Consider the following 22,302-nt stretch of genomic DNA (forward strand, 5'->3'; position numbering starts at 1 on the left):
ACCTATAATAGAATAATGGCACCTGATGCCCAGCTTTCCTTCAAAGACTGTGACATTCATTGGATGGTTTATATATTAAAAGAAAAAAACCCATAGCTTGAGTAGGGATCAAGTCAAATCATTTGATAAAAGTGAATGATGCTCATTGGCACAACTTAAAGAAACTATTTCTGGAATAACATTACCTACCTGGGGAGCGAGTTTAATTCCTTGGGGTTTTAACGTGACAGGATTCATTGGGGTGAGCTCCATCCCAGGTAAAATGTCATAGAGTTTGTCTTCTCTTTTGTCTCCTTTGACCTGGTATCCTCGACCCAGGCCTGTGTATGCCAAATAGCCACGGCCGCCCAGTCCTCTCACTCCCGCAGCCCCTACAGGTACATTCATGTAAATTTCTAGGAACGTAAGAAGGCATTAAACTGAATCAAACCACCAGAAAATCACCCTGAATCTTACTGTAATGGAAAAGTTAGCCCAATTCACGTTGATTATTGCCCTGAAGATGGGTGGGAGACTCTAGGATTCTAATGTAATGAAACTCAACATAAGGTAAGGTTTAACGTAGGTGTCTATCGTTTTTGAAAAACTACCTTCAGAAGAAAACAATGCCATTGATAAGTACAATACTATTGATAAGTACACAAACAACTTAAAAATTTTGGTATAGAAAATTTGCAATTTTTGTCTTTAGGTAACCTTTTCTTGATATTTTATACAGACTAATAAAGACTGGGAATGTATTTATTAGAACATTCCAACATAATGTGACCACTTATTTTGAAATCAGTCTTGCATAGAGACTGTCACTGATCAGTATATCAGAAATAAATTCTGGCTTCCCTAATTATCCCACTTCCAATGACTTATTGTAAAACAAACATTTAGAAAGCATGCTTTTAGGTTCACCATGCTCTCTGATGATCGGTCAATGTGAGGCTTAAATTTCCATTGAGTTTCATGCATAGATTCCTTTTGATTTTTGTTTTGCCATGTTACTACTTTGATTTTATATTGGTGGCATAGAGATAAAAAATTAAATTGATTACCCTTCATCCATGAATATCATTCATTGATTCCTTTCTTGTTATAAGATAGGCATTTTTTCCCTTATAGTGGAGTTTGTTTTTTTTCGACATCATAACTGGTTGACAATTTGTATTTAATGTATGGATTGGTTAATGAGGTGATTTTATATTCTAAATGCATAATGTTGCAATGATATAATTTATTTTCACATAGACAAGTTACCTTAAAGGAAATATTGATTATTTCATTTGCATTACAATTTTGGGGCAAGTAATTATGAGTATGAAACTTTTAAGGCTGTTGAAGACTAGAGCTCCTAAGATGATCAATTTAGTTATACTGAAAAGTAGTAAAACATAGTGAGATAATTGTTTCCACAGTAATCTAGATGTGCCTCTTTGCTTCTAAGTCAAACCCAAGAATAGACTTAAATGCACAGTTTATCGAATTGCCCAGATTCATGTCGTATTTGGAGGATAGAACTGGGATTCAGTTGGCATTAGCCACATCCTAGAAAAACTCATCTGAAGGAGCCAAAAAGACAGGGACAAGCTAGTTTCTTGGAAATAGAATAAAGGCTTTCTTTATCTTCTAGCTTTCTTGAAGAAATGGAGCTTGGAAAACTGCTCAAACATTTAGAATTCTTACAGGATTCAAATGTGAAATATTTATTGTTTTATTAGCAGTCTGATTGAGGGTTTTTTTTTCTATTTGTTGTTCAGTTCTCCATGTATTAAAGAAATATAGTAATGTCCTTAATTATTTGGCTTCTAAGAAAGTATAACATATTTCCTGGAGGAGGTCAGATGAGAACATCTCATATGTTTGTTAGATTATATTTATAATAATTTGTGATTTATATATTAAGACAATGCCACTGAGTCACCATCAAATACACACATGCCTTGAAAGGGTTTTGCTATTTGAGGTAATTGGTTTCCACTGGACTATACTAGTCTATTCCAGAAGTGTTGTAATGAGCCACAGATGACTACACAGTGGTGGACAAGTGATATAGAAGAAGCTAACAATTATAGAACTAGGTTTTAGTTTGTGCATATTTTATGGGCCCATGCAAAGTTTGAATCTGTGCACTAGGCTCATTTGCACAATGTTCTGATGACGTTTTTTCAACAACCAGTTGTAATGTGAAAAACATTCCTATTAAAGGAAAACTATTGATATAATACTTGATTTTTAATAAACAATTTTTCAGTGCTTTTCTCCAAGTGGACCCATCCAATGTATCTAAGGCTACTGCAATTTGAGTCATTTGAAATCTTGGGATTACTCTAAAGCAAGATCTGACTGCTGTTACCTCTAACAGAAGGGGCTCGGATAATGGCTCTGTTGCTGAGATGTCCTTTGGTGGCTGGGAAATGAAGACTGGGAATTGCTGCATAGGTCTGGGGGGCATAGAAGACAGGAGCTCCAAGGTAGGTTGTGGTGGGATCATAAACTTGGCCCAAAGAGTAGGTATACTCTCCTTGCAGCATGGTGCCCCTTCCACCTGTGCCTCGGGTATACCTAACATAACTGTCCTTGTCCACTGGTTTTGCTAGGGTGACTTCAATGGGGGAACCATCCAGCACCTGTTGTAGAGAGCAAAGAAATATCAACACGAGATGATATGAAGATAACCAAGTGTGGTTGAGCCCTAATAACATGACTCCTTCTAAGTGTTAGACTATTTGCTGTAGGTTTATTGATTGTATCTTGTCATTTTATAGGTTTGTTTTGTATGCCAGTTGAACTTTTTCTGAGCCATTTTGTTGGTAAGTTGCATAAGATGCCAACAGGTTTGACAGTGACATATTGGCCAGTGTCCATTGACATATTCATTATAAATTTACAATCTGGTTACAGTCACTGAGACAGAAAGTTATGTAATATTTTTATTAGGTCATATATGTGTTTTAAATTACATATTTATATAATTATATAACTACAAGACAATTTAGGTTTGTTATGGATGGTATAAAATCTCCATTACCTTGCACAATAAGATGAAGGTGAAAGGAAATCAATAACGAAATCTTATCAATTATTAGCATTTAGCATGGGCAGCCAAATCAGGCCCTCCCAGCTGATAGCCTGCTAACTGTCTTGCTCCTTAGAGCAGCCACACAAGTAAGTTTTCACTGGAGAAGAGAGACATACTGTGGCTCTACCAAAGGAAGAGGAATCTGGGAGGCTGTTACATTGCCTGCCACAGGTTCTTCCTTGTGAAGCCACCTTTTGATCTGCTGAACAGTTGGGAGCTAATAAACAGGGATGACAGGGGTCAGGAGTAGTTGGGAGTGAGAGTAGTATTGAGGTTCTCAGATCATGCACTGCTTAAAACCTGTCCTTAAGAATTACTGACACAAATTTTGAGACTGCAAACAGCTCCAGATGTCAAAGATAATGGATGTATGTAGATCTACGTGTGCTACTAACTTCTATGTATTGCTTGCCTACACAATAAACAATGATGGCTCTCAAGAAATTCTTGATAGATTGATGTATTTATTATCAAAGGAACAAAGTATTGTCTGAAAGCATTTGTGGCTTTGTTTTTGAATAAGAATGTGAAGATCCTCTGTTTTATATAAAGAACACTTTTATGTAAAGTGTTTCTACAGAAATTCCCATTCACAGCAGCTGAGTGTGCACCCTTACCCTCTGATTTCAACAGTGACTCAGTGGTTCCTGGATTATTGAAGTCTGCTGGACAAAGCTTGTGCTTCATGGTCATCCTGACCATTTTGTTCAGCCTCTTGGTCAATGTGTCCCCAGTATTATGTATTTACCTTACTTTTTAGTAGCAGGAGCCAGTGTCAAATAAGTTAGATGGAATACTCTGAGAGACAGACAGAATCCAGCTGATATTCAACAATCTTATATTGATGTTGATGTAATTAGAAAAAGTAGACCTGGCATACTGAAAATAGGGGAGGAACTTGGGTATAAGATTCTTTATATCTTCAGTCCAGTCTTGAGGAAGATGAGAGACCCAAATAGGTCTCTGCTTATAGGCACTTCCATATCAAGAGATGTTTTGCATGGAATGATTCTTTGCGGCAAATTCAGATATCTTGTTGTAACAAATTTTGTTCTGCCTTCCTTTGTCCCATCCAAAAGCATTTTAAATTCAATATTGTATTTTAGTTATTTGGTTTAGATATTTCCAGAGCTAGGACAATATCTTATTAATCTGTATAGCCCAAGCTTAGTAAAATTTCTTTCACTTCATAGACTTACAAAAAGAATAAATGAATAATCATTCTGAAGCTCAATTCATCATTTTTCTCTCTGAATAGGCTTCCCTTCCTGACTTTCATAACAACCTACCATATTGGAAGCTTATAATGACTTGTCCTTCTTTTTCACCCCTATCTCCAATCAGCTCCTGCGTCCTTTGAATTTATCCCTTACTGTTCTGCATATGGCTGTCTCCTACATTCCATTCCTACCTAAGTTCAAGACTTTATTTTGTCCCATTTGGTTGACTATAATAGCTTTATAACTAGTTTCTATGACATGTTTCTCTCACCTGTATTAAAAAGTCAGTTCTTACTAGGCTAATTTTCCTAAATTTTAAATGTGATAATTATCGTAGAAAAAATTTCAAGATCTCACTTCATCTAACAAATTAAATATAAATATCTCTATATATGCTCAAAAACCTTCATAGTTCCTAGGAAAACTTACTTTTGATTTTTCCATACCACATTATAGTCAAACATAATATTAAATATATATTTAACTAAATAATATGTGTAAATAATTACTCTAAAAATATCTAGCTGCAAAAATTGGGAATTTGAATATGTTTCCATTGTAATTATTCCAATGTAATTTTTGGCATTTAATTTGTGATGGCTGTTCCTTCCCAGCAATCATCATGTATACTCAGGAATGTTTCCATATAGAGAAAATCTAACTTACAAATTGTTTTCCAAGTAATAACACTTTTATGATACTAAATGTGATCATCAATGAAGATGAAATAATGCTTTTCTTTATAGACATGTATTTATGCATTAGTTTTTCTTTGCAGTTTTCTTTTTTGTATTTCAGAGTGAATACTTTCTCCACCCCACCCTCCAGTATTCAAACTTTTTCAGTTTGAGTGGGCCCCTGAGGAGCTAATATGCAAGAGGCTCCACAGTGTCTGAAGGGCCTAGGCTAAGAGATCCTCCCTTTGCCATCTGGATCCACTGCCTATGGAATTCACCACCTACCAGCTCCAGCCTGCTCTCTACATGGGGTCCTCTTTAGCCTTCTAGATTGTGATTGCATTTAGCCAATGGGGAACACTGGTAGGAGGTTGGAGAAGAGACAATAGTGAATTCGGGGCATTTATTCTGCTGGACCCCTCTTTGAGAGGTCACCTTGGGCTGACTGTGTCCTTTGACCAAAATCACTGCTTCTTTCTTTTCTCTTTTCTTTCTTTCCTTAATGGTGGGGTCTCACTCTGTTGCCCAGGCTGGAGTGCAAAGGCACAATCATAGATCACTGCAGCCTCAGCCTCCTGGGATCAAGAGATCCTCCCACCTCAGCCCCCGGAGTAGCTGGGACTACTGTAGTAGTCCATGCTACCATGCTCGGCTAATTTTTTGTAGAGATGACGTCTTGCCATCTTGTCCAGGCTGGTCTTGCACTCCTGGGCTCAAGCAATCCTTCTACCTCAGCCTCCCAAAGTGCTGAGATTACAGGTGCGAGCCACTGCACCCAGCAACTTCTTGCAAAGAGATCTGCTCTACACAATTCTCTCCCCTTTCAGGATTTCTATTAATTCTCCAGCCCCTTGTACCTTTGACTCCAGAATGCTGTGAGCCCCAAATTCTGACACTCTTTTTTGATTTCCCTAGTCCCCACTCACACTTTTGTAATTAATTCCTTTGCTATTTGTTTTCTTTTGGGACCCTGACTGATGCCAGATCCGATAGGTAACACAGTCCCACGTGCATTATGTTCCAACCAAGTTACTCCACATTTTCCTGTTCTCCAATCTTGTCTTGCTCTTCTCAAATTCTGTGCCTCTAAGACTTCCTGTCTTTCCATATTTTGATTTTTGAAATTATACCCAATTTTTGTAGCTTCTCTTAAATATTATCTTCTCATATCCATGAAGATGTTTTATTCTTTATAGCCCACTTCTTCCTTTGAACTTGCTCACCACGTTTATCTCTTTTTATGATATTTACTTGCCTATACTTTGCATGAGTTTGTGTAGTTGTCTTATTCCTCCAACCAACTTTTAACCCTTTGTCAAACATCTTTGATTCTCTTTGTATCCTAGCATGATAAGTGGTCTACAGAAGGTTTTAAATGTTTATTGGCTTGATATATAAATATTATATTGCTTTCTGTAGACAACTCAGTAGTGAGGATATAGAAGCTTCCCCAGCCCCTACTCTTGGCAAGGTGAGAGACTCTAAGCTTTCCAAGTGGAAGATCAAACTATGAAGGCAGAATAACAGCTATCTTGACAAGTTTTTAATTCATCAGCTTCTAAAATACTGCACTAAAATGATGATAATCTCTTTGAAGTAATGAGAGAAAACTGGAATTGTGAAAAACATCTTGAAATAATCTACTTAAATCTCCTCTTTCCATGGAAATTGAGGGCCAGTGACTTGTCCAAATTATAAAAAACAAATAGAGGTAAAGTTGGATATATTAGGTACATCTCCAACTTCCATTGTATTTTCCATCATTTCTCTTTAGTACATCTTAAATGGACTGAGGCAGCCATGTCAGAGAAGGCTGGAGTGAGACAGGCTTGCAGGACTGTGCTTTTGAATGTAATATCCACACCAAACTTGGATGGAATCTGCATATTTTTTTCTTTCTTCTACCTTACCTTGCCATTTAAAGCTTTCATAGCCTCAACTGCATCTTCTCGGTTACTGAAGTGCACAAAAGCATAGTCTCGAATTTTCTTCACCCTCTCCACAGCACCTGTAAAATAGAGTGAAGGTTGCCCCATTAACAAAATTAAGAGAGCCTTGAACGTGATGTATTTTAGCACCTAGCTGCAAAGAGTATTTGATTTTTTTTATGGATACCTCATATTTAAGTAAGGATCTCATCAAGAACATTCAACAGAAGGTTTTTTTTGCAGTTTTTAAAATAAAATTTATATTCTGACTTATTATAATTTGTTACGGATTTGTGTCTTCCACTTCCTAGATTACAAGGTGTCTAAGGGTGGGAATTCCATCTTCTTTTGCATTTTATGTAATGTAAAAGATAGTACATTTTGCATGGTGAAATATTTGTTGAACTGAGTTGAACTCAATTATTGATCATTTTACAAACATATATTTAGGTGATTACTTTTGCTTTTCACCCCAGCAAAATGTCTTTATCTCTTTTGTCTTATGTAATTAACTTTAAATTACTTTTAAAAATTTAAATATTAGGTAACTACAGTTCTGACAAGGCAACTGAGATTTAGAGTGCACACAGAGAGGAACTACAACTGGATTCTCTATATCCTTATCCAATAATCTTTAAATAAAAAACAAAAAGAAGAAAAAGAAAGTTGTTTCCGAAAGAACATCTGGGAACAAAGATAAGTTGCCTGCCTTGCTGTCATGATAGCTAAAGATTGGAAACAATGTAAATATCTACTATTCTACTTTGAGTAATGTCTCATACAGAAACACTCACACACATGTACAAGGATCATGCATAAGGATATCAATTACACTACTGTTGAAAGAGCAAAAATAAAACAATTTAATGTCTATTTTCATGAGTGATTAAATCCGCTGCATTTATACCAACACCAAGGAGTCGATAAAGAAAATAGACCTGTATGTTGTTACAATGGAAAGATTAAAGACCTATTTTTTTTTTCAGACGGAGTTTTGCTCTTGTTGCCCAGGCTAGAGTGCAATGGCGTGATCTCAGCTCACCGCAACCCACGCCTCCCTGGTTCAAGCGATTCTTCTGCCTCAGCCTCCTGAGTAGCTGGGATTACAGGCCTGCATCACCATGTGCCTGGCTAATTTTGTATTTTTAGTAGAGAAGGAGTTTCACCATGTTGGTCAGGCAGGTCTCGAACTCCCGACCTCAGGTGATCTGCCTACCTCGGCCTGCCAAAATGTTGAGATTACAGGCATGAGCCACCGTGCCTGGCCCAAGACCTATTGTTAATTTTTAAAAAGTTATAAAATAGTAAGTACAATATTACAGCATTTGTGTTTTTAATAATCCAAAACCATATATATGTGCACACAAATATAAATACACTCATACAGAAAGTGAACTGAAAAGATAGAGACCAAACTCTTAACAGAGGTTACTTCAGGAATGGGGAGAAAAGTTGGGAAGAATGAAGGGGGTTTTCATATTTTAATTGATATATTTGGTATTTTACAAATATTTGCAAAGTTTATTTATATTATTTGTGTAGAAAACCCAAACAAACCAACTATCTATTTTTATGTAAGGGAACTGCTGAACATGATGGCAACATATAAAAATGAAAAAGATAGTTGTACCGAGATAGTTGGATGTTATATTTTTAAAATGTTTTTCTTTACTCAATTTTAAAAATAGACCTTTTGCTTAGAGTGAAGGTAAGGTGGAAATTTGTTTAACCACTATCAGTTTAGCATGCCAATTATCTTCTTTAATCCCTACACTCACTTGGGTGTACCTTGAGAGTGCCAGGAGACAACATAGGATGAGACATTATGCCAGGGAAAAGAAGAGGGGGAAGTCCTTTCTGTCCCTATCAAAGTTTCATTATCTTCTTAGATTCAAGGTAACAAAGGTAATTAGAGTTTTTACTCTCCTACGTGGTTCAATGACTAAGAATTATCTTCCTTTGGAATGATAGTCGGCCTGTAACATAAGGACAATTTAAAGACATTGTGATACTTCTCTTTTCACTCCCTTCAACAGTCGACCCTTGACTTCTTATGGCAATGGTTATACAGAGCAAAATTATCTGGCCAGGCTAAGGATAAATAAAGCTCTCTGAGACCATGAAGCATGGGACATATAATTAACTGAATATCCAATATAGTCTCTTCATTCCTTTCAGTGTCACATGGGGTGATGATCATGACTTAATCCCATGACTTGTTTTAGTAACTGAGAAGGAAGACGTTGGCCAATGATGACCTTCACCTTTCCAGCCTTTGCTTGGTTCATATTTCAATGTCATTCTCCACCTAGGCTCACTGGTCTGTTATCTCCCTGAGAACAGGACCCTCTTCAGAGACTTCTTGGTATCATCTTCACCTGGTTCCTGCCTACTGCCTTTGGACACAGGAGCTACTCTATAAATATACATGGAATAAGGGAATATTATCAGTTAATTCACATCCCAACTTCTGTCATTTACACCAGTTAGTGGCATTTGAGATGATAATGAATTTAGATTTTCTGAAATTCTGTTTGCAGATATCTGAAATTATCTTACACTGTTGGACGATAACTTCCAGATGCATCCGGTTTTGGAAAATTTGATATTTAAAAACTTAGCCTCATAAAACAGACAAGTTAAAAAGTTAGAGTCTGTGTCATAAAAGTTGGTTTTCTCTACAATAGTATTCACCACATGGCTTATTTTATTATGTTTCTTCTTTAGTGCATAGGAGATTGTTTAATAATTGATCCTCATTTGGCAGAGGGTGAGTCCATAGAATATGAGTGATCATTATTACTCAATCATCCATTAGCAAAGAAGAAAAAGATCCTCTGAAATCATGATGCAAGGAATTGGAAAATTATTGCTGTGTTTCTTATCAACTTGTCAGCAACACATAAACCTGGGGAGAAACACACCTGCATGCCAAAGGGAAGGTTATCAGAGGGTCATGGTTCCCTAAGTGTGGTGCCCTGACCAGCAGAATCCACTTTGCCTGGAAACTTAATAGAAATGGAAATGCTTGAACCCACCCATGATGGGCCAAGCAATCAGTGATTTAACATGCCCTTCAGGTGATTCTAATACTGCTAAACTCTTGTAGGAAGATCAGATTTTGTAGAATGACTATAATTGGAAATTCAGCAGATACCCTTAGGCTACAGTGGGGAAGAACAAACCATCTTCAGGTCTCAATTTTTGTTCTAATTATCTTTTGTGTCTCTGAGTGGCAATATAATATTATTCAAGTTCATCATGGTTAAACTGATACGTGGTCAAATATTTTGAGGTAATATGTAGGTTCCTCTGAGGGACCTAAACTTTAAATGGAATTTTTAGAGAGTCATTTTTCTGTTTGTTTCCAGAAATTTTTCTAGATAAGTATACCCTTGGCACAGTACATACTTTCCAAGATAAACTAGTTAGCTCTGACTTTTCCCTCTTAATGCAGCAGATGTCTGCTAGTTGTTCACGTTCTGAAATTCATATTTTTTTTGCAGAGGGCCACGAAGAACAAGCCATACATCATTATATAGCCCTGAGAGCTGTGCCACCAGCTGCAGACTGTGCCCTGAAATCGCTGGACACACTTTAGTCCCAAGAAGAAAGAGAAAGTGAGAGAGTGAGCGAGAGAGAGATATGTGATGTTCATTATTTTCATGATAATTAGTAGGATCCGGGCATACATGTCTCTTTAATATATGCCAATACACAGACTGGGAAAGCTGATAATCAGGGACTAGGAAAGGAAGCAGCCTTTTAGTAGTTTCTCATTCTAGCCCTTGGCAAAAAAAGGTGCTGTTTTAATTAGATAAAAATAAGAAGTATTATTCACTCTGGGAAGGTAGAAAGTCAACATGGAATGAGGGGAGAATAGTGGGCAATATTTATACACACATAATGTTCCTATGCCTACAACTGCATCAACATTCAGATCTCAGCTTAGATGTCGCTTCGAAACACAAGTCTTCTCTGCACTCCAAGAGTAGTCTGTCTAAGCTGTATTTTTCTGGAATTTCTTAAACTTTTTCCATGCACACATCATACTTGTTTGTTCCTTCCACAGTGCCTCGCATGTAGGAGCTACTGAAGGAAAGACAGTTGAATGAATGAGTGAGTGAATGGAATAAGGAGGGGGCATGAGAGTATTAAAGTTTTTAAGAACATGCCCTTTACCAGACCTGAGTTCAAATCCAGGATCTGCGACCTGCTAGCTGTGTGAACCTGGGCAAACTACTTAACTACTCTGGGTCCTGTTTTTCTTATCTAGAAAGTAATGGAATGAATAAAGCAACCTGTATTATAGGGTTGTGATGAATAAATGACACATGCTGTGAAAGTGCCCACTGCAATGCTTGGCACACAGTAAGGTGGTCCATCATTTGCAGATTCTAGCTTAGTCATGGATTCACAGCTGTTGGTGTGGAGCCACACCCTCACACTAATATTTCAGGGAAGGCAGAGTCCCTGAGGCTGGAGAAAGATCTTTGGTGAATCTTTCAAAATGGAGCAGTGACATCCTTCCTGAATGTCCTTCAGAGCAAATCATCAGCTTATCATTCTGTTCTATCTGAAGTAGCACCCAGAGTTGGAAACAGACGATGTGAGTATGTGCAAGTGAATATTCTTAGGCAGCTTTAACATGACAGCACCATGGCCCACCCTTATTAACAACCTAGATAATTTGCCAGGAGACTGGGAAATTCTCAGTTATGAAAGGATATTACTACTATGATAACCCTAAGCCACTACTGCCCAGAGTGTGTTTAAAGACACAGTAATCCCACAAAATGATATGGCAAAAAAGAGCAGTCATGTTTCAGAAATTTGAAAAATGAAGATTTCTGCATCTCTTCTTGGAGAATTTCAAAGCATGTTAGAAGGCAAAAGACTTTGATAAGTTCCATAATGAAGAAATTCATTTAATTTTGCAGAATCTGGTGTTTACAAGCTTATTTGACCATGGAGCCCTTTTATCAGCAACATCCACCAAAAGATTGTAGAATTAATGTTCTGAACTGTTTTTGGGAAATGGTAATTTGGATATTGTTTCCTGAAATGCTCTACCTCTCTCAGTGTTGTAGCTCCTATATGGAGAAGAAAGAGATGGGGAGTCAATCTGATGGCTTAGAATTGATACTGAAAAGTATTGACAAGATGAGTAGCAACTAACTATCCCCTTCCACCTTCCCTCTATTCCTTTACCTTCCTCTTCACTCAAATCAGTTTCCTAGGATTGTCACCTTTTTACTTATGTCACAAGTGTATTCCATTAGGCCAGTGGTTCTCAACTGGGGGCAATTTTGCCCACCCATAGAGTATATTTTGCAATGTCTGAAGGCATTTTTCGTTGTCACATCTTGGAGGTTGCTACTGGTATCTAACAGAGACGGGCCTGGGATGCTGCTAAACATCCTACAATCCACTGGACAGACCCCCACAGCCAAGAATGATCTGTTCCAAAATATCAATAGTGGTGAGGCTGAGAAACCCTGCATCAGACCTATAGTTATGGCATGCATTCTTCATTACAGTAAATATTTATTGAGCAATCATTGTACCCCAGGCCCAGAGATTAAATGTCTGAAGATGGAGGAAACAATAAGAGGGGAAAAACTCATGAAATTTATAGTTTAGTGAAGAAAATAGATATTCATTAAATAATCACATAGATAAGTATACAATTATAATATTGATAAATGTTGTAGGACCATATGGCTTGATTTTCTAATCCAAAGTTAGGAACATAGTTTGAGAGGTCTGCATGGAATTATGAGATGAGCTAAATAAAAGCATTTCTATTTAAAGTTATGGGAAGTCATCTCAAGCATAGGTGCTTTTAAAGAATGTTTTGATCTCTCGGCAGAAACTCAACAAGCCAGGAGAGAGTGGGGGCCAATATTCAACATTCTTAAAGAAAAGAATTTTCAACCCAGAATTTCATATACAGCCAAACTAAGCTTCATAAGCAAAGGAGAAATAAAATACTTTACAGACAAGCAAATTCTGAGAGATTTTGTCACCACCAGGCCTGCCCTACAAGAGCTCCTGAAGGAAGCACTAAACATGGAAAGGAATAACCAGTACCAGCCACTGCAAAAACATGCCAAATTGTAAAGACCATCCAGGCTAGGAAGAAACTGCATCAACTAATGAGCAAAATAACCAGCTAACATCATAATGACAGGATCAAATTTACACATAACAATATTAACCTTAAAAGGTAAATGGGCTAAATGCTCCAATTAAAAGACACAGACTGGCAAATTGGATAAAGAGTCAAGACCCATCAGTGTGCTGTATTCAGGAGACCCATCTCATATGCAGAGACACACATAGGCTAAAAATAAATGGATGGAGGAAGATCTACCAAGCAAATGGAAAACAAAAAAAGGCAGGGGTTGCAATCCTAGTCTCTGATAAAACAGACTTTAAACCAACAAAGATCAAAAGAGACAAGGCCATTACATAATGGGAAAGGGATCAATTCAACAAGAAGAGCTAACTATCCTAAATATATATGCACCCAATACAGGAGCACCCAGAGTCATAAAGCAAGTCCTTAGAGGCATACGAAGAGACTTAGACTCCCACACAATAATAATGCGAGACTTTAACACCCCACTGTCAACATTAGACAGATCAACGAGACAGAAAGTTAACAAAGATATTCAGGAATTGAACTCAGCTCTGCACCAAGCGGACCTCATAGACATCTACAGAACTCTCCACACCAAATCAACAGAATATACATTCTTCTCAGCTCCACATCACACTTATTCCAAAATTGACCACGTAGTTGGAAGTAAAGCTCTCCTCAGCAAATGTAAAAGAACAGAAATTATAACAAACTGTCTCTCAGACCACAGTGCAATCAAACTAGAACTCAGGATTGAGAAACTCACCCAAAACCACTCAACTACAAGGAAACTGAACAGCCTGCTCCTGAATGACTACTGAGTACACAACGAAATGAAGGCGGAAATAAATATGTTCTTTGAAACCAATGAGAACAAAGACACAACATACCAGAATCTCTGGGACACATTTAAAGCAATGTGTAGAGGGAAATTTATAGCACTAAATGCCCACAAGAGAAGGCAGGAAAGATCTAAAATTGACACCCTACCATCACAATTAAAAGAACTAGAGAAGCAAGAGCAAACACATTCAAAAGCTAGCAGAAGGCAAGAAATAACTAAGATCAGAGCAGAACTGAATGAGATAGAGGCACAAAAATCCTTCAAAAAAATCAGTGAATCCAGGAGCTGTTTTTTTTTAAAAGATCAACAAAATTGATAGACCACTAGCAAGACTAATAAAGAAGAAAATAGAGAAAAATCAAATAAGCACAATAAAAAATGATAAAGGGGATATCGCCACCGATCCCACAGAAATACAAACTACCATCAGAGAATACTATAAACACCTCTATGCAAATAAACTAGAAATCTAGAAGAAATGGACAAATTCCTCGACACATACACCCTCCCAAGACTAAACCAGGATAAAGAATGTTTTGAAAAACTAATCTTGTATATATGTCCTACCTGGTTTGATATTGTTGAATTCCTTTTCAATCATCTCTTCAGAGGTAGACAGCATAAGATTTCTTACATATAGGATTTTCACTGAAGACATTGTATCTTCATCAACTTCTACTTCTGGCTCTGCCCAGTCTACTGCAATACCATGTCCCCATAACTGAATTCTTCCTGTTGAAAATGATCACCATTATGATTAATTATGTAGAAATCAGGACAACATCATCTCAATTTATACCAATGGTCTTTTAAATTGACCTGACCCTTGAGGTCTTGAATGAGCAAGAAGACCATTAAAACTGGTGAGTATTGATCTTAAGAGACATTCCAAATGGAGTAGCTGATTAGAAGGGAGTTCTGTGTGACAGGTGGCTTGTTATAACTATCGATTATAAAGGGAACCAGGATGTGGTTTGAGGTTGAACAGAAATGAGGCAGCAGAGGCCACATTTGGCTCTTAGAGCAACACTCATTGGGTGAAGGTAGTCACTTAAGGTAAGATAGCACAAGGGAGATAGGAAAAGTATGGATTTATGGCCCAGATATAGAATCTGACTCCACAGAACATTAAGAAGGTTACTAGGAAGAGCATTTACTGCTGCTGGAATCTGTGTTGTTAATTAGGCTAGGTACCACAATTGAGATGTTCAAAAAATGGTGTTTGGGCAAAGGTGGGTGGGGCTCAGGCATCTTAATTTGTTCTCTGTCCCTCACACTTGGTCAAGGCTTAGACCAGCTGTGTTCCCTCTTAATCCTCTTTCACAACATGAATAAATTGGGAATCTGGAGACATTTTCAAAAAGTCCTAATTAAGAAGACAGATGACAAGCAATGGAAGAGTCTATAATGAGAATTTTAATTCTTCTGTAAAGGGTAGTTGTTCTCCATGGCTACATATATTTTTGTATTACTATGAACACATTTTATTGAGTGTCTTGTACTGTACCATCTGTTTCCCATGTGCCATCTCAGTTACTTCTCACAGTAACCCTGTGGGGAGGTGAATTACTCCCAATTTTACAGAATGGGAAATGAGCTTTAGAGAGGATAACTTTCCCAGGCCTATTCTACTTAACTACCTCCCCCTTTTTTGTTGTTGTTTTGTTTTGTTTTGTTTTTTGGTGACTCTGCTCCTATACCCCTACGCAGTGCAGATCTTGTTGAAGTGATGAGAAGAGAGTGAGAGTCAACCCAAGTTCTAAATTTGATTGGAAATCTAGTTTGTTTTTTATTCGTTATTTGGGAATAAACTTTATCCTGTAAGCAATACAAAGCTTGAGAGAACAAAATCAGGAACTCTCAGTATTGGTAAGGGTTTATTTGTTTAATTACTACACATAGGAAGCAATTATTTTCAATAAGAATGCATCTTTATATTCCTTGAAAAGCAGTCAGTAAAAGCATCCGTGGCCCTGGCATTCTAAAACCCAAATGAAGAATAGGCATGTCTTAAGAGATAACTGACCCTGGAGAAGCTGGCTCTTGTTACCCTAGCTGTGACCATCTTGTTCTGTGTTGCATTTCAAGGGATAGTTTTCTTCATTACTCTCTTCCTTTCCCCTTCTATGCTTTACATAGACTTTTTTTGTTTGTATTATTCCAAGATCCCCAAGGCTCCCACGTAACTCTGGTTTTGGTAGCTCAGTGGTTCTCAGCCTTGGCTCCATATTGGGTGAGGTTTAAAAAATAATGAAACCTGGGTTCCACCCAATGATGTACTAGAGCCAGTTCTTATCTACTTGCAAAAATAGATTATTAAATTTTTGCATTTTTCCTTCCCATCTTTTTAAAGGTATAATTGATTAATCAAAATTGCATCTATTTGTGGTATACAACATGACGTTTTGATACATGTATACATTGTAAAATGATTAAATGAAGCTAATTAACATACGCATCACCTCAATACTTTTTTTTTGGTGGTGATAACATTTAAGATCTAACATTTAACATTTAAGATAACATTTAAGAGAGTACTCTTACCAATTTTCGAGTATACAAATACATTAACTATAGTCATATTATACAATAGATTTCCAGAAATTATTCATTTTAATGGAAACTTTGTATCGTTTGACCGATATCTCTCCATACCTCTGCCCCCAGCCCTGGTAACCACCATTCTACACTCTGCTTATATGAATTCAACTTTTTAGATTCCACATATAAGTGAGATTATGCAATATTTGTCTTTCTGTGCCTGGCTTATTTCACTTAATATAATGTCCTCCAGTTTCATCCATGTTGTTGCAAATGACAGAATTTCCTTCTTTGTAAAGATTGACTAATATTCCATTGTAACTAATAAACAAGCTCAGTATAGCTGTAAAATACAAAACTAACATACATAAATAAGTAGCCTTTCTATACACTAACAACAAGAAATCAAGAAAACTGAAACAGAAATCAAGAAAACAGAAACAGAAATCAAGAAAACAATCTCATTTATAATATCATCCCCCCAAAAAATACTTAGAAATAAATTTAACCAACAAAATGAAAGATCTGTATACTTAAAACTATAAAATATTGATAAAAAATTAAAGAAGAAACAAATAAATGGAAGAATATCCTATGTTCATGGATTGGAGGCATTATTATTGTTATAAGGTCCACGCTACTCAGAGCAATCTACAGATTCAGTGCAGTCTCTATCGAAATTCCAGTGATGTTTTTCACAGAAATAGAAAATACAATTCTAAAATTTGTATGAGGCCACAAAAGACCCTAGCCAAAGAAATCTGAACCAAAAGAACAAAGCTGGGGTCATCACACTACTTGATCTCAAAATATACTGCAAAGCTATAGTAATCGAAATAGTATGATACTGGCATAAAAACAGACATTTAGGCCAATGAAACAAAATAGAGTCCAGAAGTAAATCCACACATTTATGGCCAATTGATCTTTGACAAAGATGCCAAGAACACACAATGGAGAAGGAACAGCCTCTTCAACAAATGGTGTAAGGAAAATTGGATATCCATATGCAAAAGAATGAGATGGGACCCTTATCTTACAACATACACATAAGCCAAGTTAAAATGGAATAAAGACTTCAATGTAAGACCTGAAACAGTAAAACTACTAGAAAGAAACATAAGGGAAAGTTTCTTGACATTGGTCTGGGCAGTTATTTTTTGGCTATAACCCCCAAAGCACAGACAACAAAAGCAAAAATAGATGAATGGGATTGCATCAAACTAAACTTTCCGCACAGCAAAGGAAAAAATCAATGGAGTGAAGAGACACCCTAAGGAATGGGAAAAAAATATTTACAAAGCATACATTTGATAAGGAGTTAATATCCCAAATATATAGAGAACTCAAACAACCAATAGTAGGAAAACAAATAACCCAATTAAAAATGGGCAAAAGGCCGGGCGTGGTGGCTCATGCCTGTAATCCCAGCACTTTGGGAGGCCGAGGCTGGTGGATCATCTGAGGTCAGTAGTTCAAGACCAGCCTGACCAACATGGAGAAACCCCATCTCTACTAAAAATACAAAGTTAGCCAGGCGTGGTGGCACATGCCTGTAATCCCAGCTACTCAGGAGGCTGAGGCAGGAGAATCACTTGAACCCGGGAGGCAGAGGTTGCAGTGAGCCAAGATCATGCCATTGCACTCTAGCCTGGGCAATAAGAGTGAAACTCCGTCTCAAAAATAAAAAACAAAAACAGGGCAATTGATTTGAATAGACATATCTCAAAAGAAGAAATATAAATTGCCAACAGGTATATGAAAAAATGCTTAACATCTCTAATCATCAGGCAAATATAAATCAAAACTAAAATGAGTTATCACCTCACACCTGGTAGAATGGCCATTATCAAAAAGATTAAAGATGATGTTGGCAAGGATTTGGAGAAACGAGAATACTTGCATACTGTTGGTGGGAATGTAAGTTGGTAGAGCCATTATGGAAAACAGTATGCAGGTTCCTGAAAAAAATAAAAATAGAGCTACCATATGATCCCGCAATCACCATACTGGGTATGTATTCACCCCAAATGAAATCATTATATTAAAGAGATTCCTGCATTCCCATGTTTATTGAAGCATTATTCACAATTACCATGGTATGGAATCAACCTAAATGTTCATTGACAGATAAATAGATAAAGAAAGTATCAGAATTTTGTGAGCCAGTTAAAGTCACATTGGTAGCTTGAAATCAGCCACAGTGGGAGTGTTAATACCATGGAAACTGGCAAATGCTACAAATCAGGGCTTTTGTTTTTTCCTCTGGGAGCTGGCTGTTAAAGATTTACCAGCTCATTACTGACCTCTGGACTACCTACCCTTCCCAATTCTGATATAAGTGGGCTGGATCTCAGGAGTTTTAAAAGTAGCTTAGTTAATTCTAAAATGCAGCCACGTTGAGCACTACTGCTCTAGCTTTAGTCTTCTCAGCCTAGCACCACGAAGAGCTGCATAAGGCTAAGGGAACAGAAATGAGAGTAAATATGGGAAGCAGTGATTTCCACCAACATCCTTGTGAAGGCCTCTGGTGAAAGTGAGTGTTACAGAGTGATTTGAGAACATAAGCTTGAAGTAAGACAAGTTCAAATGTCAGAACAATGATCCTGGCTAGAAAACATATCCTTTCTAACATCAGTTTCCTTATCTACAACCTACTATTGTTGTTAGGTCAGGAAAAGATGATGCAGAGAAGACTTAATAACTTTTAAATTATGATTTAACAATACACTCTCCTCTTAATAATTTTTCCTGTTTTTGTGTATGTATAGTTTTCTCAGAATATGCACTCTTTGAGTGCAATGGTTAGGTACTGTTTTTTTTTTTTATTTTTAGAATCTCTCATGTCATTCAGAAGGGAGCAGTATGTGTTCTAGATGCTTAAATATTTACTGACTGAGCAGTTCCCAGGTATTCCTATTTACATGACATGAAGATGATTACCCAGTATCATTAGCTGATAGATTTAGCTGTGAATCACAAAATTTGACTGAAGAATAGAATCATCTGGAAAACTTAAAACACCGGTTCCCTAACTTTATATTCCAGTGATGCAGATTCAATTGATTAGAGGCTGACATGGGTACTCACATTGTTTGAAAACATCAGGTAATTCCAATGTGCAGCCTAGGATGGAAAATCATTGATTCAAATCATGGGTTTTCAAATGTGCAGTCCTGGGAGTAGTAGCATCCTGGGAGCTTGTTGTCAATGCGAATTACCTGGCCTGACACCAGACCTACTGAATCAAGAACTCTGGCGGTGGGATCTAGCAATCTGTGCTAGAACAAGCCCTCCAGGTGATGCTGATGCAGCCTGACATTGAGAATCACTGCCAGGACTTTTCTTCAGAGCATTCTCAGAACACCTTTCTAGTTTCTGAGTGGGATGCAGCAACTTTGTTCTGTAAAGAGCTCAATAAAGGTGAGATTTCTCAAGGGGGAACTGCCACTGTTTAGAGAGGAGGTAAGTGGCTGAGGAGCAGTTACATCCCTTTAGACAACTATTGTCTCTCTGTCTCCAAGTCTGGGTCAATTAAGAAAGAAAAGTTTCTTGTTGTCTTCACTTATCATTTTTCTCAACAGTCTCCTTGTTCTTTTAAACTAGGTTCTCAAAGGGTTGGCAATTAAAGAATTCCTTTGTTGTGGGTGAGTCTGCAATGGGGTAACAGGTAGAGTGATCCAAATGGGTGATAGGTTTTGTTCTGAGATCTCATTAGAGGTGAAGAAGTTTGCTCTGGCTGGCTTACTCACCACTGTGCCTCATCTTGTTAGTTTGCTGATGAGTTAGTTGCTGACTAAAATCCAGCTGAGTGAAATCCACCTGAGACTGGCTCAAAGGGCCATAGGTAAGGGGGTTGCATTGGATCATGGTGATTATGAGTGGTGGACGGGGAGGGGAGGCAGCCTCCCTATGGCGTATCCTGGACAGAGAATCCACAAGGAAAAGTGAGGACTGTGGGTGGAAGCTTAATGAAGTGCTTGAAAATTTCTGAAGCTTATCTGATAGGACCTGGCTAGCTAGTCTGCTTGACTTACAAAAAGGAGTTCCTTCGGTGGGCCAATGTGCCATTCTCCCTGAAGAGATAGGGAAGCTTTCAGGAGGTGGAGCTTCTCCGGGATTACTGGATTGTCTTGACACTGGAAACTGTCTTTCACTTGTTTTGGACCTTCTTTCACTGTCCTACTCCCCCACACCCCAAATTATTTCACATATCTGTTTTTACAGATAATGAATGGCTTCCTGCACTGAGGGAGGAAAGTGACTAATTCGGGCTGGAATACTGGAGGTAGGTTTCTCAAGAAGGTGCTGGCTGAGCTGGGGTGAATGTCACAAGTGATGGAGGGGCAGGTATTCCTAGTAGAGGATATAGCATTAGGAATAAACGAGACAGACATAAGCGTGGAAGTGTCTAGGTCATTGAGGTGTCTGTCCTGATAGAAGGAAGAGTTTTTATTGGGAAATAGAAGGTAGCAAATATGGTCATAAAAGACCAGGAAATGAATAAAAGGTCTTGAATAATGAAATCACATATTTAGTTCTTACACACAGCAAGGAGTTATGAATATTTTTGAACTGGCCAGTTAGTGACAGACATCATTCAGCCTATAGATAGAGATTGAACTCCTACTATTTGCAAGAAGGTGTTGAAAGGATAATAGGATATTTTGGAAACATTAATCTGGTGGTAATGTTCAGGATGGAGAAGTCGGAGGGTGGGGCACATGGAAGAGAAAGTAGAGCTGGGAGAATAATTAGATCTTGAAAAAAATTACATAAGGTTTAGAATATGTGTGTTTAGACTTCAGTGGTGGCCTAAGAACAGGATGGATACAAAAGACTTTTCAGTGGTAGAGTTGTCGATGTTGAAGAAGAAAGAAGAATTGAAGCAGATAGCAAAATATTACGTCCAGGTCACCAAAAGGTATGCCCCCATGAGGAGTCTTAGTGAGTCTATCTATGGACCTGTGATTTAGATGACTTGACCAAATGCTGGCCAGTGAAGAGGGAAGAAGTTGTGAATGAAAGATTCAACATTAAAAATATCTACTTCTCTAAAAGATTCAGCAACCTTTGGGACTGTCTCATTTTTTTTCCCTTTAAGTTGCCTTCATGAAGATATTATTGAAAGATCTTCCCCAAGCCAGAAACTGTCTCCTAGTTTTGAAGATATCTAGGGGGCTGATCTAGTATTGGTTTGTTTTGAAGAGTGTTCACAAAGGCAACATAAATGTAGACATCTTTGTTGTGGTTGTTTTGTTTTGAATTCTGGTGGCTCTCCCATAATTTTCATGAGAAAAGTTCATTCCGGTGTGTCCAGTCTATCATTTTTGAAATCCTCTTATTTTAGTATTCATTTAAAAACCTGTGTAAGTTGTAGCAAATGTTTTAGAATGAGCCAAGAACTGTAAAAAGTTGATCTGACCAAAGCAGTGTTGGGGTGGACAGAGAATTTGATAGTTATTCACCAAATGGGATCTATCCTGTGGTTGTAATAACTAACAAATAAAGGTGCCTTTCTAAGGAGAGCTTTTATCTCTCTTCTCTCAAATTAGACAGAAATTATTAGACAACAGGGAGTCATAATGAAAGTATGTCACCTAGTTGTCATTGGAATAATGTATCACTTGAGGTTTTTATTTCTACACTGTAATGGAGAATATACCCTAATTCTAATAAGCCCGGTTACAAAAGCTATACACAAAAGCAACTGTGATTGATATACTTAATTTTAAGGAGACTCTTTATTCATCGAAGGATTGCTGTACTTAAAGTTCTGGGTTTCTTTAGTGCATGTAAATTAGCCTCAATGCACAGAATGAATATTTTTCAAAACTGAGTCTGAAAACTTCAGGGAATGGAATCAACTGTGAGACA

General features: G+C 37.5%; 1 protein-coding gene across 4 annotated transcripts in view; it reads right to left on the reverse strand.

Annotated features, from left to right (window-relative positions):
* Positions 1–22,302, reverse strand: part of A1CF (APOBEC1 complementation factor) — a 91,042-nt gene that overhangs the window by 17,963 nt on the left and 50,777 nt on the right. For 2 of the 4 annotated variants that reach the window (XM_057298895.1, XM_008952587.3), the window contains 4 exons: positions 14,452–14,616; positions 6,878–6,975; positions 2,345–2,618; positions 190–371 (listed from right to left, as the gene is read on the reverse strand). In XM_057298895.1, the coding sequence (XP_057154878.1) occupies positions 190–371; positions 2,345–2,618; positions 6,878–6,975; positions 14,452–14,616 (719 nt within the window). Of the gene's footprint in view, positions 1–189; positions 396–2,344; positions 2,619–6,877; positions 6,976–14,451; positions 14,617–22,302 lie in introns of all 4 variants that reach the window. The other 2 variants (XM_057298894.1, XM_034930584.2) reach the window with 1 other exon arrangement.

The sequence above is a fragment of the Pan paniscus genome, chromosome 8, assembly GCF_029289425.2.
Source record: "Pan paniscus chromosome 8, NHGRI_mPanPan1-v2.0_pri, whole genome shotgun sequence".
NCBI classification, from domain to species: Eukaryota; Metazoa; Chordata; class Mammalia; order Primates; family Hominidae; genus Pan; species Pan paniscus.